Raw genomic sequence first — 21232 nt, forward strand, 5'->3', positions numbered from 1 at the left:
GGGGAGCTGACACACACAGGCTCACATTCACTCAAACCCAGATGTGGGAAATAAGAAATGATAGTGTTTCCAAGTTCATGCTGAATTAAACTTCAGGTTAGAAACAATCAGGCTAAGGAAGATACAGTAAGTAACAACTCAACTGACAATACCATCTTCTCTAGAAGCCAGATCATGTCCTAACAGAGACTCTACCTCCCTCTCACAAGTTGTTCTCTGATGACTACTCTGTCGTTCACAGCTTATGACTTTACCTTCCAACAGAGAATGGTTCTTCAGGAATAGCTTTCTATAGAGAAAATCTACCTCATGGGGTAAGATGCACTAAAGTTCTAAGTCAGCAGCTTTCAACATGTGGGCCCTAACCCCTTTAGGGTCAAATGACCCTTCCACAGTGGTCACATATCAGATAGCCTGCATATCATACCTTTACATTACAATTCCTAATAGTAGCAGAATCACAGTTATGAAGAGTAAAAAATCAATTTTATGGTTGGAGGTCACCACAACATGAGGAATGGCATTAAAGAGTCTCAGCACAAGTGATACTGGCATGGTGTTGGTTCGATGGGCAAGTTTGTCTAAGCTCCCTTCAGTGATGAAGGAGACACACCGCAGAACAGTTTTACTCTAACTTAAAATAGAGTAATAGTATGGAGTCAGATGGGACCTGGGCTACGTACTCCTGTGTGTGAAGCAGAGTGAAATTCTTTCACTTGGGGTCACAAGACTAATGCCATTGTGCTGTGCCTAGAAAGGGGGTTCAGAAAAGGGCTAAAAAGGAAAAGACCAAACAAACAAACAAACAAACAAAACAAAGAACAAAAAAAAATCCATAGTCTCCCACAATGCTGAGCGGGGCTCTGGTAGAACTTCTAACACCTCAGATGACAGACTTCATTTAAATCATGTTATAAGAATAAATCCAGAAAGAAACACGAAAGAACGTATATTAAGACTTTTGTGGTCTGAAAATATATTCTTCTTTTAATATGCACTTTAAAGATTTGCTGCTATTTCAGGTATTTGTGTCATAAACTCTACTAACAAAATTATTAGTATAGCAACATCATAAATGGTCATTATCTCACTGTTTGGAAATATAGTATCACACTTCCGTCTCATCTGCGATGACAACTAACACAGAGAATTAGTATCTAAATTATGTCTGTCACTTGACTTCTACCTTTAGCAGGGCAGCAACTGCTTCCTGGGTGGCATTTCGGACATCTTCCCCATTCACCATTAAAATCTGGTCCCCCTGCATCAGTCTCCCATCAGCATCTGCAATGCCTCCTTTGACAATGTCTGATACAAACACTCCAGTGTCATTTCTGCAAGAAACAATGAATTTCAGCATTAAGACTGGGTCTCAGCTGCAATGCAATGATTATTTAATCAAAAGTTAATCATTCTAAGTGAAAATTATATATATATTCTTAAGAGTTTATACATTTTTCTGCAATGCTGGGGCAGCTTTACCAGAATATGAGAAATAACAGTGATTTTTTTCATCTTAAAAGAATATTGCATAGATTAAAAGTATCTCTCATGGGTATATCTAGTGTTGTTGTTAATTTACCAATATCGCCTAATAATGTTTATTATTATTAAGCCTAAAATTATTATTAGAGCAATATTGTTTAACTTGCTAGCATTCCAGTCAAGACATAGACACCTGTTATATTTTAAAATAGCCTTAGTTAACCTGGAGCAGGGAAGATATTAATGCCCTAAAATACTTCCCATAGTGGGGCAGGTATGGGGTATCTGTCCCAATCCTATGTCATCTGCTTCTAATAATTTCTACAAGCTACCTCTCATCCATAATCCCATATACTTGTTAATGTTCTTCATCTGGGCAAAATCCTCCATGTTGGTCATGTGCTTCCCTTCATTTAACCCATGATAGCACAACCTTCTTTTCCTCTCCTCTCCTCCCATCTCTCTTCCTCCCAAGATTCTCTCTGTCTCCCCAAGCCCCAGAACCTTAGCCATACCTAATCTCATTTGCCTTGCCCAGGTGTGATGACCTTTTATTGGTCAAACAGGTTAGGCTCTTAAGCAAGGTAGGTCACAGAGACAGCAAGATGTAATTAGCATCAAAATACATCAGACCAACCTCCAACAATCTAGTCTACATCAGTTATGGACTCTGAATAAGGGGTTGCCACAGTCCTTATTTTATGTGCCACACACCCAGAAGGTGGTAAAAACCAGCCATAAGGAGTCAGTGGCTGGGTGCTGAGTGAGTGGCTTTTCCACACCACACTGAATCTCTCTATTGACACTGTCCTACAGTCATGTGAGCATGCTGAAATTATCATCAACATAATTAATGTTATCAGAAATAAATGATAGCTATGTACCACAAACTGAAACTCTGTTATGTACAACTTAACCACTGTTACTACTGTAAAGGAATGCTAATTCAGAATATGGCTATTCTGGCAATATATCACACCCAAAGATCTTCTAGGTCTGTGTGATCTGACTGGAATACAAACACGTCTTTAATCCAGGAGACAGAAGCAAGCAGCTCTAAATTCAAGGACAGCCTGGTATAGCGCAAGTATCAGGTAAAGAAAAGCATAAATCCAGGCATGGTGCTACATACATGCCTTTACTGCCTCCAAAAATGGTAAAGTTAAATTTGTAGAAGGAAGCACCCCTGTTTGAAAGTAATGTCTAATTGAGGCAGAAAAGGTGACGAATCAGAGAAGATTTGACAGAAAAGGATACACTCAGCTCTCATGAATAGACAGAGGAAAGGGAGGCCACTTAAGGGGCAGTTTTACAGGCAGAGGGGGCAGTGTTTATCAGGACAATAACAGAGAGATGGGCTGCAGAGAAAGAGCTCAGGCGAAGAGGGAACGAGCCAGAGAACGAGAAGAAGCGAGAAGATTAGAGCAGATGGCTGAGTTAGTCTGAGGCCAAGCAGAGCAATTCCAGGCCAAGAGAGAAGCCAGGTTAAATAAGTCACCTGGGAGAAGAGATAGAGCCAGAACAGCTGAATTGAACCAGCCAGCCCAGTGCTCAGAAAGAACAAATAAAGGTGAGCTTATTAAGCAGTGAGTCTCAGAGGCTAAAACATTTTAGGGCTAGATTAGACTGTATGGAGGTTAGAAGCTTCTAGGACTAGGTCTACATTAGCAAAAGAAGGCAGTTAACCTCTCAGATAACATTTAAGCCAGGAGAATAAGATTACTTTTACATACTATGATGTCTTTTAGATCATTTTAGTTAACTTTAGCATATAATAGATTTATTCAAAACAAATAATCGTTAATCTTATTCTCATTGTTTCACAAAACTGAAAACAAACTCGTGGAATTTCCCATTAAGGTACAAAGGTAACTATAAATAGGATTGTACAGTAAAAGCTGAACTGGACAAGAAGACTTCAGACATCTCATTTAATCATAAAATGACTTCATCTAACTAGAGATTTTCTCCTGTTTAAATAGGGAATTAGGATTAAATGGTTTCTTTGGATGTCCTTCTCAAGGAAAATGGTTAGGTTTTATTACCAGTTTATAGTGTTCTGGTGACCTCCCAGACCACAGCAGCCTTGTACCTGAATTGATTCCGCAAGAACAGGGCTACAGTGCTGTCATTCCAAAACAGGTTACTTTCCCCTGACACATTCTCATTGAGATTTCAGTAGCACCATTCACTTCCTCTATGCATTAAAAATAAAGTTAGGGCTTCATCTTCTCCGAAAACGCAAACTGGTAAATATGTCATCTTAATTCCAAGCAGAAGTGTGTGGCTACAGAACAGCAAGCATAATACTTAGGTGGTGCCTCACTGGAAGGCTGCTTTGAAAGCTTGGAAGATGGTAGCTCAGCCTGCTTCTGAGTCCTGACTCATTTGCTTATCTCTTCAACATTCTGATCCTAATGGTCTTATAACACACAAGGAAGAAATGTTCATGAACTTGCTACTGGTTAAAATTACTTCTATACACATGAATTAATATAAATTACGTAGGAATATTCTTTAAGTAGTATACATGTACTTCAATAATAAAATACTGAAGTTGAGTGTACTCACTCATCTGCCTGAAAGCCCTGCTTTATGCTTTCAGACATTGTCTGGTGGCACAAGCCTTACATGACGACCCCTGTCCCTAGACTATCTACCCTCCCTCTCTTGTAACACAGCAACTGCCATCGATTACTTTAAACTTCAGCTTAGACACATGCTTTCTTGAAACCTTTCATCACTCCACTTTCTTAAATAAGGAACTCAATTGGTCCATTTCTTCTCTGTCTCCCCCCAAAGAACCTCTGTTTTTCTCAACAAATTCATTTGCTATAAGAATTAAGGGATTTATTCATCAGAGGATGAATTTTTAAAAAGATTTTAAAATTTAAATCTGTATTATTTTTATTGTATGTGTGTATGCCACTTGGGTGTGAGTATCAGAGAAGCTGAGAAGAGGATGTTACATCTCCTGAAGTGGTAGTAGTTATAACAGTTGTAAGCCACCCGGTATGGATGCTGTAAAATGACCCCAGGCCATTTAGAAGAACAGCAAATGCTCTTACCTACTGAGCGATGTCTCCAGCCCTTGAGGATGAATCTTCTGAGGTGAATAACTATTTTCTACTCAACTGATCCTCAAGATGTAAAGTATCTCTTGGCACACAGCAGATACTTTATAGCAATTGACCTTTTGCTGTAGACTGTACAGCCCTCCAACACACTGACTTACAGTGTCTACAATGACTCAATATAAACGATTGACACATTCAATTAAGGCTACTATCAGTTTCAAGGACTGTTCTCTCCAACACACCTTTTGCCAACAATACTCAACCCCAGGCCTTTGCCTGGCCTCTTCTGCAGCTCAATGGTGAAAGTGTCACACACGTCCTCCTCTTTATATGGGGCCTCATCTCGGTAGAGCGTCAACCGTACTCTTTGTGGAGTCTGTCTGAGGACATTGATTGCTTCATCGTGCGTAGCCTTTCTCAAGTCAATACCATTCACCTGTACAGAAACGGGGTGCTGATGGTGAGGAGCTAGGTGAGGTAAGTGAAGGATGGGAAGAAAGAGGAACAATATAAAGAAGGAAGGAAGGAAAGCGCATCACCCATGGCCTCTGCTTTTTAAACTGGGTTACAAATAAGCATTTGTACCTCTAAAATCTGGTCTCCAGCCCACAGTCTTCCGTCTTTACATGCTGCTCCCTCTTCATAAACTTCATGGATAATAATAGCACCCTAGGGCCCAAATGTAACATACCAATATGTCATAAATCCTTCCTAGGAATGCTAGGAAGAAAGAAATTCAAGACACTGTACTTTGAGAGACAGCTAAAAGGGCATGCACTTGCTGGGTCCGTATATGAGCCACACATCATAATGTAACAAAACACCTACTGATAAGATTTTTGTTAAAAGGCTCAGAGAGGCATATACTTTTTCTAATGATAGAGAAATCTGCAGATAAAACTTACAAGATTTATAAAGCATCCATGAATAAAGATACAGCAACATTCCTATCTACAAATGTAAATACTTTAAAAATATTTTGACATATAAAAATTTTTGTATAAAGGATTTTGTACTCTTTACAATATTGGGATGAGGTAACCTGGGTATAAGAAAAAAGGAAGTTAAACAATTCCTAGTACCAGTAAAGTGATACAAAAATGCTGCAATCTTAAGTGTAACAGTCTATTTAAATCAGTCTTGGCTTAGTCACAGTCATAACCCTAGTTTTTGTTACCAGATATATATATATATATATCTGGTCTCATGGTCCTTCTCATGGTCTCATGGACCACCTCAAGGCTCCTGTGATGGGACTCCTCTGTGTAAGGCACTCACCAGCAGTGTATCTGACCCCCCAACAATACTCAGGCCCAGTCCTGTTTGCCCTTTGGAAATCTCAATTGTTGTTTCACAGCCAGGGATGATGGGGCAGGTGGCAGGGTCAGAAGCAAAAACTGCTGGTGTTGATGACCTGCTTGTACCTAAAAGTGAGTACAGAATGAATGAGTCACAAATAGAAATTCTTTAGAAAGAACACATGTCAAATTCAGCACACAAGTTGCCTTTCAGGATTGAGAAAGAGATTAGGGGAAAGGCAACTTCAAGTCTGTCTTCAATATTTTAGCTAATTCTGCATTTAAAATATCAAAATAGTATGACCAATTCATCATCATTAAACTGAGGCTACGCATGCAATTTCTTGCTTATTTTTAAGGTTATTTTGCATTTTTAAGTTGCTGAAGGTACAAAGGACAGAGAATGAAGAGAAACAAACTAGAGCTCAGTTGAGCCTCTAGCTTGAATTTAGTCGCCCGCACTTCACCAAAGCAAACATGCTTCCTCACCCTCGGACACAAGCTGGCCTGCACACACTCGCAAGCACACTCAGAGGAAGGAAATTCATGATTAATTCTGGTCATGGTGCTGCACCACGGTTTGACCGCTTTTATTTTCTTTTTCTCTGTATCCTCAAGCAACTCTTCTCAGGTAATTGATTCTGAGCATATTTGCACATTTAGAAACACATGCAAAAATATTCACTTTATTCATTTCTAATCTTTCTCCTTGATTCTCACTTGGTATTTTTTTTTTTATAATTTTGACATCAAATCCTGCTATATACATTTCTGAATTAGCAAGATAAGAACCCAGTGTGAAAAAATAAAGAGAACAATCCCATGGCTTGTTTTCTGAGTGTGCACACCACACACATGTTACGACACAGGAAAAAACAGGTTTCAGAGAACCACTCCTGCTGAGTGTGTGCTGTGCAGACCAGATGTTCTCTTTTCAGGAAATCAGAAACAGACTTTGCTTTTACTCCAGAAATGGTAAAAGCAGGTGTATGTTATTTTTCATTTATGCTGTTTTCATTGAGAATTTCATATTTTATACACAACGCTATTTAGGATCCAACATTTCTAAGTGATGTTTTAGAGGAGTTGAGTTATTTATTGTTTTATTATCCATGAGTATTCTTTATCTAATAAAGCAAGTCAAGTAATACTTTTATCTATATACTAAATTATTACTTTAGTGGTACAAGAAACCCTTGCCCCCGGAACTCTCTCTCTGAAGTCAGCTTTCTGCATCGCCTGAAACTCCCAACTTGGATCTACCGTGTACAGAGCAATAGCCAGCACTTTAAGCTTTGGGTAATGGCAGGCAGTACTGATCCTAGTTGTGAAACAGGATCATGTGTATCCACTTCATAGACCCCAAAATGAGGTTAATAGCTCCTTCCCTAGTCCATCAGCAGAAATTACAAAATGGCAGATCTGATTCCTTACTTGAATGCTAGTAACTGCATGTAGCCTTAGCAAGAACTTGAGAGCAAAGACCACTCCCTTGGTTTGGGGAGGGAAAGGCTGAGGCAGGCACCTGCAGTATCTTCCTGAGGTGTCACAGTTAGGTAACCTATACACAGATCTATTGCCCAGAGACCATACTTTCCTCAGTTATGTCCTCTTTATGCAAAGACTCCATGACTTAAGGCTGTTCAAGCAGTGCTCTGTGCAAAGGCGTGCTCTGAAGGAAGACCCTCTCCTGAGGATGCCCTATGTGCAGAGCCCTCATGAGCCCGCCCTTACTTGGGATGGGTTCCGGGTCCAGAGCTGGGACTGCAGGAGACTGGGGGCTCTCTTTCCTTTCTCCATTGGCTGCAGCAGCTGCTGAAGGAGCAGCCTGGCAACCTGCATTCTCAGTTCGAACAGTCAGTTTTACAGTTGTCTTTGCCGTCTTCAGAAGGCTGATGAACTGGCCGGATATTGATGTGAAGGAGAACAAAATTCAGGGACAATTGAGTAAATATACATGAACAAAAGCCATTGGAATTGTTGGAATCTCTTTTGTGCATTTGTGTATGCATGTGCACACGTTTATGTGTAAGCATGTTTGCGCATGCACAGGTACATACAAGTGGGTATGTGGAAGCCATAGGGTCTTTCACTGGATTGGTGCTCACTGGCCAGGCTGGGCTGGATGTCCACTGGGCCCCAGACAAATTCTGGTTTCTTTCTGCTTCCTTATCACTGGATTATGAAAGCTGTCATGCCAGGATGCCAGCTTTTTCTTTCTTTCCCCTCCTCCTACTCCTCCATCTTTCAACATGGAGTCTGACTCAGGTTCTTAATTCATGTTTTAAAGATTTATTTGCTCGTGTGTGTGTGTGTGTGTGTGTGTGTGTGTGTGTGTGTGTGTGTGTGTGTGTGTGTGATGTTTGTAGGTGCCTGTGGAGTCCAGAAGAGGGTGCTGGATCCCTTGGAGCTGGAGTTACAGACAGTTGTGAGCTGCCTGACATGGATGCTGCGAACAGAACTTGTGTCAGCTAGAACCACTCTTTACCACTTAACCCCAACTCTAGCCCCACAGATTCAGATTCTTAGGCACTTCACTGGGAGAGCTAACTCCCCAGAGCCAATGCTGCTGGGTTCTAACTCATTTGCTCTAGACTCCTTTGAGGCTCACTTTGTCAGGATTCTTCTTTATGTCAGTATAATGAGGGAGTGGCTTTCAACTTACTACATTTCTAATCACTCTTGTCCATTTTCCCGGATTCCTACAACACTAGATGACAGAGAGGATTCTGCCTATTTTTCTGGCTCTGCAAGGGATCTGATGCAGCTTCCACAAGCCTTTCTTATGAGACAGGAACACACTGATGAGCACATGTTAAAAGCAGGGCACAAAACTCGGCTATAGTAAAGTCAAGGCAAATGTAATGTAAAATCAGATCTGTGGGTTAAAAAATTTAAACTATATAGTCATTATAAGTGAAAGATTTTTTTAAAGTAGCTTTAAGCTTCTTGCTGGCCAATGTAGAAATGGATTATACCCTAGAAGGGAACAGGGAACATATCACATCCCAAGGAAAACAAAGTTTTTCCCTGACACTTATATACAAACAGCATTACTGAGACTCCAGATTCAAAGGAGTGTTCAACACCAACAGATGCCAGATATATGTTGGCTGCATATTCAATCTATTCAACAGAAATATACATAAGAGCTACCTCAGAGTAAACATTCATAAGGAAATACGCCTTTATCTCAACATGAAGTGAATTACTGTTCAGGAGTTGCAGGTTTTTCAAAAGAAATAGAAGCAACATTTATCAAGAATAACAGTGAAGACTGAATAATTTATCAGGCAGAGTCATAACATCACTTCTACTAGGAAATAGAAAACAAAAATAGAGAGGCTTGAGGAAAAGCTATTTTTGAAAACAATAATATGCCCAGAGTTAATTTCTATGTCCCACTTGCACCAGGCTAAAGGATGGGTTGGAAGATCCACTGCATTCATTGCAAAAAATACCTTTTCAACAGGACACCCAGCAACAACTTCATCATCTACAGCCAAAATCTGATCTCCAGCCTTGAGCCTTCCATCCTAAGGTGAAATATGGAAGATCTGAGTGCCCATTTCAAGTAATTTCCCTCTTCCACCACTTCTCAGTGACAAGAACCTTAGGGTGTCACCTTGGCTGCTCCTCCGTGCTCAGTTAGACTCTTGATGACAACTCCATTGAGCGTGTCTTCCTCACTGATAGCAATGCCCAAACCTCCTTGATCCTACAGAAGCAAATGAAGACCAGTCAGGAAATGTGAAGCTGATCTCATGTAAAGATATGCAGCAGGGAAGACCCAACCCACCGCCAACCCAAGGGCTACAAAAGTTATCAAAACTCTTCGTAATGACAGAAGCAGTTCCTGCTGCAGGCTCTGTCCCTTCTGGGACAAAAACCTCAGTGCCTAAACCATGCCCCAAATTGGTCATGACTGCAGAGCAAACACGGCATAGATCTATATTTTTCAACATTAAAAGAAAATCAAACCCAAAATGTACAATAACAGTGGCTTTTAACTTCCTTTCTGATTACCTTAATAAAATTAAAATGGAGTTTTGAGTTTTTGCTCTAATCAGAGCTAGTCACTTTTTGCATTGTAGTTTTTATCCAGAGAAATTTCATAGAAAGTCCGATGGAGAGAAGGCACTCTTGTGATCTCTCAGGAGCACACACCTGGAGTCACATTTGCTATCAGAGAGTGGGTTTCTGGCATTTTCTTATCTAAAAACTGAAATGATAATAGCACTTTTCACTTAGTGAGAAGTTAATTTTATTAACAAGGCAGCAGATGCTATTTACCTAATGCCTATTATCATCTTTCCCTAGGTAATAACGAGTATATTTTCATTAGTATACCTAGCTCCTCCAGGGACCAACCCTACCTCTGCCTCACACTATTCTCTCATCTTCCTCACCGTTAATCTTTCTCTTCTCTCTCTTCCCTTCCTCCTTACTTGTGTTTGGATAGTGGTTTTTAAAATATGTGCAGTAAATTTCAATATTCCTCCCTTCAATACACTGAACCTAGGAGCAAGGGCTGGACTTTTGTACTTTATTCCACCAAAACAAGTGATAAAATGTAACTTCACAGCTGGGTTACAAAAGACAATAAGGTGTAGTGAGAATTTTGGTTTCTTTAAAAACCTAGTTATGTTAAGTGAATATGTTTCTGTTTTAATCCCAGGTATGGGATATGGGACTGCTTCAGACTGTCCACAGCAGCTAACTATAATGTGCCTTGTGCTAAGGGAGGGTCATGACTTGTGCCAGCTGCAGATAGCGTAGTTCTGAGAACTCTTGAGAGGGTGTAAACAGGAAGGCCAGCTGCTGGTTCATTAGCATTTGCTAATGCTATCTGCTGGAGTGTTGGATCTCCTGACAGTGAAGACTGGACTTGACCCAAGGAACTATGTCCCTATTCAGCAAGAAGTAGCCTAGGCAACCTTTCCCTCTAACCTTCTTTCTCTCCTACCTAGTGTTGAGGGTGTGGCTAAGAGGAATTAGGGAAGGGAGGTAGAGGTCTACGAACCCAATAAAGGAGGGCAATATGCCTACACTAAGGCTTGCTGCCTTCTGGTTCTCTGGGAAGCCTCCTGCCACAGCAGGGGAATACTCAGATGGGCCATAGTGAAGTGGAAGCAATGACCACCCACGACCCACTATTCCAGTGGCTGGCAGGATACCAGGAACTACACAGGAGGCTCCAAGCCCGATCATCCAGAAGACCTGTTCCAAATTCCCTATCCACAGGAACTGGGGTACAACAAATGCCTATTTTATGTTTATTAGGGTATGTGGGAAGTTATGTAAAGAAAGGTAAGTAGCTTTAAAGATGAGAATTGAGTACCGTCAGTCAATTCTATAGTTGAGTCCCATAGGCACAGTCCCTGGCTGGAATGAATATGCACGTGACCTGGACTGGTAGTTAGGATGGAGCTTGTGACATTCAGGGAAAAGGTACTCTTACTTCTCCCCTATCACATGTCAAAGAGGTGACGAAGGCCCTACTTAGGACTGGCAGCCATTCTACGGTTATGATGAAGATCTTTGGGATCAATAGACACCGTGCACGATTGTGCAACAAGACCTGGCTCTTGATGACACTAGTGAGGCTTGGAATCAATTCATGCTTGAAGACTAACCTCAGTCCAAACCTCTTCTTTTATTAAGCCTGAGGGAGTTAATTTTCTCCTGTTTGCTATTTTGTTTTTTGCTTGTGGTTTTTGTTTTTTTCAATAGGAATTCTAAAGGTACAGTAAGCCAAATATCCACATGTATTTTATGTTCTAAATCCACAGAGGACACTATGAAAATAAGTGCACATACTGTAGACAAATGGTACCAGAGAAGCAGAGTGACACAAAGGAAAGGAGAGTACGATGTGAGTGTGCATCTTCCTGCCTGGCTGTTACCTTTCCCGCTCACTTCTGGCACAGTCTATGAAGTCCTTCAGCAGGAGAGGACATGAGACACTATCCTGAGCTAGTTTAAAATGCCACCATGTGGTATGGTTTTGGAGGGGTCAAAAAGTAACACAGCAAGAGCTGCCAACAAGAATTACAAGGGAGACAATTACAAGTGAACAAACTACTGTTAATATCAGAAAGTTAAATTGTCTCAAAGTCAGAAGAAAACTTGTAACTTTACTTGAGGATATCTACTATGTAAAGTCATATGAAGGTGAGGTGGATTGTTAGAAAAAACAGAATCTGTTGTTTGTTGCGATTTTTAGTTACTTTTCTAGGGTAAAAGGTACTAAAAATACATTTCTGATAAAAGTTTTTTCATTAATTGAATTACCATCACAGAAAGTCACTGAGCTTGTAGACTATATACATAATAACTTTATCCTATATTTGTATCCCCCCCCTTTAAAAAGTAGTTTGAAAAGGAAACAGTAACAGAACAGTCAATGGTGTGTCTACAACAGAACTAGAAAGGGCCTGCTTTTAGTCTCCCACTGACACCTCAAGTTCTGAACGGGGGATGGCACAGTGGAACATGCAGGAACACGTCAAGGAGGTGGCCTTAGGTAGAAGACAGCAGCAGAGAAAAGGGCACAGAAACGCCAATGTTCCATTACTATTCTATTACTATTAAATTATTTCTCCAAAGAAACAAAATTTGAGAAACCTGTTAGACGAAGGGACTAAGGACTTGAGGTGAGCCATCAGTGGTAGAAGGCTCTTGCTTTTTCCGCCTCACTCCATTTCAGTCCTATGCCACTGGCACAGAGCGAGGCATGTACAAGCTTAGCAGGGTGTGTTATTTACCATACTGTAGTAAAGGCCTCCTCAAAGGACACTTCCAAGGACACACTCTACAGGCCATCCAGAACCTCACAGGGTTACAACGTTTATGAAAACATTATAGGGGCTTGCATGGTAACAAGTGCTTTATATAAGTGATTTTAGTTAATCCTGAGAATAGTTTCTCCAAAAAGAGTGTAATTTCTACCTTATAGACAAGGAATGTGAGCCCAAATAACTTAGTGACCAAATGTTCACAGTTGAAACCCTGAAAATAATGATTATTTGACTCTTTATTTTCTTTTAAAATATTTTTAACTATTCTCTCTACTCCCTTTGGCAGTGGATAAAAAAAATGCATTTTACTTCCCTGATATTTCACTTCAGCATAAATCTGCATTGTAAATGGAAGCTTTCGTGGACAATGCATTGAAATTCTCCCAGGTCTTAGATTTTCAACAGATATAGACAATGTCAGAAAGGGAAGTTCATATAATAGATATACATGGTGAAATCTGCAGAAGCATGAAGGGCAAGACAAAGCATATATTACAGGATGAAGGGATCCTGCCCCAGATCTCTTCCACTGGTGATAACTGACTCAGGCAGCCCCAGTTGCAGAAGAAGCAGGGGACAAATTTAGTGACTTGTCTGAGATTTTCCAGTGTCAAAAGTCTTTCTGTGGACAGAGCAGGCCACTGTGGACCTCACTACTGCATACTAAGCAAAAGAACTCTGACTGACCTGTTTGACAAAGTTTTAAAAGACTCTGAGAAAGGGATGAAGGTAATGCAAACATGAATGAAATAACTCAATAAGGTGTCCTGAGGCAGCAAGAAAGAACAGCAGTGTCAGCAAAGAAATATCTTTTACTCTTTGCTAATAACTAAAATAACGCCTAACACTTAGCACGTGTGTGTGTGTGTGTGTGTGTGTGTGTGTGTGTGTGTGTGTGTGTGTATGTGAATGCATATGTATACTAGGTACAGTTACACTAGTTATACATGTGTATGTGTGTGCATATGTGCATTTATTACTATAACAATGGAGTGAGTATTACCTTTTATCTATTTTGGAGAGTATTTTAGTCAACTTTTCTGATGCTGTGATAAAATACCAACCAAAAGCAGCTTGGGGAGGGAAGGGTTTACTTTATCCTACGCTTTCAGGCAATGGTCCATATTCAAGGGAAATCAGGGCAAGAGCTCAAGGTAGGCACCAGGAACTAAGCAGAGACCACAGAAGAACAGTGCTTAACCTCTTGCTTTTCATTGTTTGCTCAGCTTCCTTTCTCATCAAGCAAGGGCTACCTGTTAGGAATGGTATTACCCACAGTGGACTGGACTTTCCCACATCAATTATTGATCAAGAAAATGAACCAAAGGCATGCCCACAGGCCAGTCTGATGATGGAGATGCTTCAATTGAAGTTCCCTCTTCAAAGGTGATTCCAATTTATGTCAATTTGACAGAATCCAACAGCACAACTGAGTACTTATTAGCTTGGCATACAGATACACCACTATTAAACCATGACATTGCTTTTCTTGTTTATTACCAAGAGCTCATGTAATGTCACAATATTAAACATGGTATATAACTTTAAAGGCCCCAGAATCTTTAAAATTTTCTAAACTTAAAAAGTGTAAGGTTTCACTCATTCCCCTTACAACCTACCCACCAAAAGAAAATAAAAAGCCCACAAACAAACAAAAAAAAAAAAGACTTTACCCAGCAGCAGATTGAAGCAGATGCTGAGACACACAGCCAAACTTTAAGCAGAGTGCAAGGAGTCTTATGGAAGAGTTGGGAGATAGAAGTACCCAGAGAGGGCAGGAGCGCCACAAGACGAACCAACAAATCTGGGCCCAAAGGCGCCCATAGAGATTGATGCACCATCCAAAGACCATGCATGGAGAGAACCTAGACCCCCTGCTGAGACATAGTCCATAGGTAACTCTGTCTCATGTTGGTCCCCTAATAGGAGAGCAGGGCCTGTCTCTGACATGGACTCTGTTGTCTGCTCATTAATCACGTCCCATGGGCAGGGTGGCCTTGCCAGTCCAAGAGGAAGAGAATGCAGGCAGTTGTGGTGAGACTTGATAAGCTGGGGTGAGATGGTAGGTGAGGAGGGCTCTCTCTTTCTGAGGACTAGGGTAGGGGGGTTAGGGGAAAGAGGGAGGGAGGGTCAGACTGGAAGAAGGGGCTACAATCCGGATGTAAAGCGAATAAATTTTTTAAAAATTATATAAAAAACATAAACAATGAAAGATCAGAGATGTGCTCTGCAAATGTTTTATTATGGTTTGGGAGGGAGTCAAACACTGCCTTTCTCTATGGGAGAAATAAAGAAATCTCCAATTAAAAGTTTATAGATGAAAAAAAGGAAACAAAACAAAGCATAAGAAACATCTCATCACGGAAGCTGTAGTATTCACTTGGGGTGCATGATGTAAAACTCGCCAAGAATCACTAAAAAGTTCAAAGAGAAAGTCCAAGGTCTCTTTAAATATCTAAAGCCTTTTAACTGTGGGATACTGTAAAGCCAAAACCAACTTTCATACTTTGTTGTTCCAAGAGGGAGGACCCAAGCCACAGTAACAATTAAACCAAAGTAAAACCAAACTTCAACTGTGTCAACAGCTCAGTGGCAAGCATCTTGGCCTCACTCATGATTTGGACTACAAGCACCCTACCGCTCTAGCTCACTGCCATCCATAGCACAAGCAGCTAATCTCCTCAGCTCAGCTGCACTCCATTCCACCCCTCCTACTGTCCTTGGTAGTCACTTCCTCGTCCAGGTATTTCCAATATCCTGGGATTACCACTACAACTAAGGCTGTGTGGTGAGCAGTGGCATTTCCTGGTGCCAAGCTTCACCTCCTCTCCATAAACCCTTCAGCCCTGGGATATCTGTTACAACTTCAACAGGAGCCTATCCTGGGATCTCTTCAGGGTCTCTGGACTCTGTCTCATGGTGACAAGGTCAGCCACTCTCCATGACCCCTTTAATCCTGGGGATCTCCATTGAAGCTAAGGCAACACCTTCACCATTGGTTTCTCCTGACTCTCCCAATGCCACCCTTCAGCTGGTACTCATGACCACTTCAATACTCTAGTTTTTAGGCCATGAAAAAAAAAGTCAGTGACCCATGGGTGACTATTAGACATCACTAAGTTTGGCTGCCAGCTTCAGACACAGCCTTGGCCACTTCTGGACCTCAGCCTTTGCATAATCACCTTGAGGGCATACTTCCCCAGAGATTTCTCCAGCTTTTCAAACTCCAACACCCAAATGCTACAATCCTCTCAAAAACAACATGGTCAGATTCATGACAGCAACACCCAATATTCCTAATATTAATATTGATTGTAAATTTGACCTTGGAGATAGACACTAGCTAGATGAGGTTAGCCACTATGCATGCTTTTTAAAGATTGTATGTATTGGGTTAATAGAGGTGGCAGTAGGTCGCCCCAGTCCACAGGCTGGTCTCCTAGAAAAAATGAAAAGCAGAAACTAAACTGAGCACCAACAGTCATTTCTCTTTGTTTCCTGACTACAGATGCAGTGTGGCCTTCTGCAGTTTCCTCGAACTTCTGCTCCAGGATTCACCTGTCAGATGACAGACTGTACTCTTGAACTGTGAGCCAAAATAAACCCATTTTTCTTTCAGTTGCCTTTGTGGGGGCAATTAATAAAAAGAAGCCATGTGCTGATTCAGGAATCTGCCCTAGCTAATGGTGTCATAACTAGCAAGGAGAAAGGCCAGGGCTCTGCGCGAGGTGGTCGGGCTTTCAGTTTGCTCTCTCAGCTACTATAGTGGTGTGTGCTCAGCCATCTACCATGCTCATTTCTCGCCTTCTTTGGCACTTGTTTAGTCTAGCATACACTAAGCATGAGCACATCTACTGGAATTGCTAGAAAAGGGCATGCAAGACATTTACCATATTTTCAACTTTACTACAAATAAACATAAGCTGAAAAATCATTCATACCAAAATTTCAGCATACATTTAAGTGCTTCCTAATTAACTGTAATTAAGCTATCGGTAAATAATTGCATTATTAAATAGTGGCTTTGGTATTTACAAATGTAACACAAATTAAGCATTGAAATCTGGACAGAAGCACAGAGGACATAATCACTCTGACAGGGCAACAGGAGGGATTCTCAACTTAATTAAAATGTATGGATGCTTTTGGCAGGAAGAAAAAAGCTTTTAATTACTTCTGTTCCCTTTGTCTAAAAGAAAATAGTTCATAACAAAAACTTCCTTTTTCTACTTGCACAGCAGCTATGGCTACCTGTCCAATACCAAGCACTCCTCTATTGGTGGTAGTGGTGGTGGCGGCTCATAGCATCTGATGGCTTAAGGGTGTTGTCTCTGGTAGGTCAACTATCCTTCACTGGATTGTCTCACATCCAGGAGTCTATGGGCAGCACAAGTTAGGGGAGGGAGGACAGCACACAGGAAGGTAGAAGGGGGGGGGAGCAGCAGGAGTCTCTTAGAAGAGTTGGGAGAAGTGTTTTGTTATGCTGTGTGCACATAGGACATTCTAAAAAACCGTCAAAAAGTATTCTATTATAAAGATGGAATAGCCCACCTTTGTACAGGTCTGTTTCTTTACAGAAAGAACCAAAATATTTTGATTCAGTCATGGTATTTTCCCAGTAGTATGGCTGTGTCCTAGGAACTGTGCTATTATATAAGTAATTCATTTAATCTTCATGATTGACTAAGACAAAAGTACAACTACTATCTTCAAACTGCAGAGAAGGAAACAAAAGCTCATTTCTGATGAAGCTCCATCCCTACCCAGACGGAGTGACCCAGGCTCAGAGGATCAGGTCTCACTGCCTCAGGGCTGCAGGAGATGGCCCACTCCAGCCATGTTTACAGTATTTTCACCCTTCTGCTTTACCCTATTTTCTTTACCTCCTGAATCTGAACCTTTCCTCATTTGTTCACATCCCCCATGTCGGCTTGCTTCTCAGTATAAGCTGTTATCAGTGAAACAAAACCAGGTGTTTCTTTTCAGCAACCCACTTCAGTGAGCAACATGAGAACCTCAAAGTCAGACCTTTGCCAGGAAAACACCTCACTGAGCAGTAGCCTGCCTGCTGAACCTGTAGTTATTTTGGTTTCAAAAACAGCGGCCATTTTCACTTGCTTCTTCATTTTAGCATCTCCTAAGCAGCATCTCGGGAATGAATCAAGGAGAGACTGTACATATCCCATCTTTAAATGACTCTAAAACTATGAAAAGCTGTACACAGTAAAGGACCGATTAGCTCAGCAGTCCTAGGCCTTACTATACAGTGCAACCATGCTGGCTTACGAAAACAGACTTCCAGCCCACTCCTAGCCCCTCACTCACAGGAAACCCTGAGTGGGTCCCAGCACCTGCATTTCTAGCAAGACCCTAGATGGTACAGATTCCACTCACTAGAGACCATACTTCAGGGAGCCAGCAACCAGGATCACTGTGTGAGGGTACTCAATCACTTAGCACCCAGTCAAAGCAGATGTACCTTGGGAAGTTCCAGATGATACACACTTGTGAGGGAGCCGAGGTCCACTGCTAGACCAGAAGTAGTAATACTTGGTTCTACCTGACAAAGAAAAACATCCAAAAGGTAACTGTTAGCTAATTTTGTTTGTTTAAACATAAAAGCCACTTAATCAGCATTATTTCATATTATTTGCATTTTAATAACTGATGGTAGTTGTGTATGTTTTATATTAAAATGCTGGGGGTGGAGTTGGAGAGCAGTTCTGTTTGGAGTGTAGCGGACTGTGGTGGCTGGATTTACTTGTCACTGAACTCTAGCAGCATCCTACGCTCACAGAAAAGGCACCATGCACAACATCATCCTTTCCCCACAAGTTATGATTAGTATTCAGAAGTTATTAAATGCTTTCCCTAGAAGTTAATAAATTATAGTATTTAAGGAGCAAAGTTGGTGCAGTATGAAAAAACAAGTTTTCCATCTATAATTTACCCAAACTTAGGTACAATGAAAAAACAGCTTGAAGCAGATTATGATTTCTTAATCTCTCTTATATGTTAATAAGCCCTCTGCTCAAACATTCATTGACTGGAGAATGAATTCCACCCTCACCTTCTGCCACCGAGAACCCCATGGCTCCTTTAATTTTAAGCTCTTCTCTCATTGATATCTTCTTTTATTGTTTTTAGACATAAATCTAAACATTTCAAAATTCAAACAAAACTGCCACCAAAACATAATTCTTCGTTAAGCTCTAGCTGTTGCCTTTCTCTCTTTGTTGTCATTTGCCTTCCGGCCACCACCTTCTCTCAGATCCCAAGAGCCTCTCTACTTCTTTCCTGGCCCTCTCTGCAGCGGCTCAGACTGCGGGGCCCACTATGCTCTCCTTCACTGCTTTTCAAGAGCCTACTGTTTCTCTTTGCCCTGTGAGTTTTCCTTTTCATCCCCCTCCTTCATTTTCACACTGCATGATCCACCCTTTGCTTTCCTCTCTGCTGAAGTTCACTGTAAGCCAGTGTGTCAGCCTGCAGGGCCAACACGTGTGATACACTCCATGGGAGCCTGCATCTAAACTCCACACCACATAGCTGAATGCGCACTTCAGCAGGCTTGCTTACCAGGCCTGCTCAATGATAAAGGCAGGAAAAGCCTCAGCCCAGGAAACGCACAAGCCTGCTGTACACTACTCACCGCCAGGCAGCCTAAAGCAGCCAGTGTGATGGCTGAGAAATCACCAGCTCCTCTTTTGTAGCTCACAGTGAGTCAAGTAAGATATACAGAAGAAAGCCTTGTACTTCCTTCTATTTTAGTCACCATTCCTTACCCAAATCATCAAACTATTCTAGAAATATCTGTTGGATAAACATTTTGCAACCAGATCAGGTGGTGGATGCCTGTAATCCCAGCACCCGGAGAGGCAGAGGTAGGTGTATCTCTGTGAGTTCAGGTCTACAAAGTGAGTCCAGGACAGCCAAGGCCACACAGAGAAAGCCTGTCTCAAAAAAAAAAAAGGACAACAAAAAATTTTTATGACTCTTTTTCTCAATAAGCACATGTGTGGGGGCATGAATGCTATTAGATTGGCTCTCAGCCTCTGATGCGGCCTTTCCTTCTTCTCTTGTTGTATTACATACGAGTCCTCACTGTACTTCTCCTCAACCGTCTGTTTCTGTAGTTGCTCGAACTTAATTTCCCTGCCCTGAAATGCCTGATAGTAAGAGTTTGAAAGTATAACTATCCTTTATTTATGCAGAGGGCACAAGGTCCTCCTGTTCACAGACAGGCACTAGGGAAACCAGGAATGCTAAGCATGCACGCTTGTCTCTTAGAAGGAGGTGTATGCTTGCTTTATGCCCAGAAAGATGGGAGTGGATGTTGTTAACTGGCTGATAATCTGTATTATCTGTAGTGCCAGATTGTACCTGAATCCCCCAGACTGTTATGTTTACCTCAAATTCTTCCTCCCTGGACCTTTATCTTGAGCACTGCTTCTCAGTCAACAGAACCCACCCTTAGAGGTGTCACATAGGCTCTGTAGCCTGATGACCTGCACACTATCTTGGTCAGAGACCACACCAGATCCTGGGTCCTTAGGGCACAGAACCCTTCATGGTAGAAGTGGCACGTACTTTGCCAAAGAGTTTTTGATGTAGTCATGCCTTAAGCTTTATTTATTATACACATGGGATTGAGGTAACTGTTACTAGGAAACTTTTTCAAAATTGTACTATACTTAAATGTGTCTAAAATAAACTGGTTCGATTCAGACTCCAGAAGTTTGAACCAGCCCAGCTAACTGAGGTGTGCTGAACCAGGTTTCCTTCTTGGCTCTTATGGTTTGTTTCTCTCCTGGCAGTAAGCTCGCTGGGACTCCCCAACATTGTTAGTCTCTACACTGGTCCCCAGCACACCTTCTTTCTCCATGACTCCTTCTTGTCACTTGGCATTAGTTTCCCCACACCATCCCTTCACATTGTTTGTAGTTTTCTGCTTCAGGAGGATGCTGCAGCATGTGCTCTTCCTTTCCCATGTATCCTGGCAGCAGACGCTTGTCCCTAACTTTGCACCATGTACTTCACATGTACCTTTTCCATACAGTCTCTCTCCAGAGCAGAACCAATCACTCTTTTCCTGTCACAACTATATATGCAGGCTCTTCAGGTAGCCTTAGAGAAAGTGGTATGCTTATTCATATAAGTGCTGTCCTGTGGTAACAATTTGAATGGTATCTTTGAATAGCTTATCTTTGATCTTTGTAATGTTCTATAATGGTTAACGAAGCTAATGAGGTGCATCAATGAAACCTTCCTCAATATATGAAAATATTACCGCTACCTCCTTATTTTGAGGACTGTCTGAGGTAGAAGATAGAGGGTCTGCTGCATTCCCAGGACACACAGCCATCTGGTTCACGGCATCTTCATTTCTAAAAGAGAAATGCATGAGTCCACCATATTGTGATACTAGTCCTATCTCTTAACTTGAAGAGTCATACAGATTATTAGGAAAAAATTCTTTAACCCCAAACTCACAGATCCCAGAATGGACCTATATACAAATGTTTTCTTTTCATTGAGAGTAATTCAGAGGCAAAATTTATTTAGTAAATCAAAC

At 41.3% G+C, this 21232-nt stretch overlaps 1 protein-coding gene across 12 annotated transcripts in view; it reads right to left on the bottom strand.

Moving 5' to 3' along the window:
- The window catches only part of MPDZ (multiple PDZ domain crumbs cell polarity complex component), a 152047-nt gene that overhangs the window by 10724 nt on the left and 120091 nt on the right, over positions 1-21232 (bottom strand). For 8 of the 12 annotated variants that reach the window (XM_084789387.1, XM_084789384.1, XM_084789383.1 and 5 more), the window contains 9 exons: positions 20951-21044; positions 18140-18220; positions 9486-9578; positions 9322-9396; positions 7595-7760; positions 5841-5986; positions 5148-5231; positions 4805-4998; positions 1187-1334 (listed from right to left, as the gene is read on the bottom strand). In XM_084789387.1, the coding sequence (XP_084645513.1) occupies positions 1187-1334; positions 4805-4998; positions 5148-5231; positions 5841-5986; positions 7595-7760; positions 9322-9396; positions 9486-9578; positions 18140-18220; positions 20951-21044 (1081 nt within the window). The remainder of the gene's footprint in view (positions 1-1186; positions 1335-4804; positions 4999-5147; positions 5232-5840; positions 5987-7594; positions 7761-9321; positions 9397-9485; positions 9579-18139; positions 18221-20950; positions 21045-21232) is intronic. The other 4 variants (XM_084789386.1, XM_084789382.1, XM_084789380.1 and 1 more) reach the window with 1 other exon arrangement.

Source organism: Acomys minous (assembly GCF_964271855.1).
Source record: "Acomys minous genome assembly, chromosome: 1".
In the NCBI taxonomy this organism is placed as follows: domain Eukaryota; kingdom Metazoa; phylum Chordata; class Mammalia; order Rodentia; family Muridae; genus Acomys; species Acomys minous.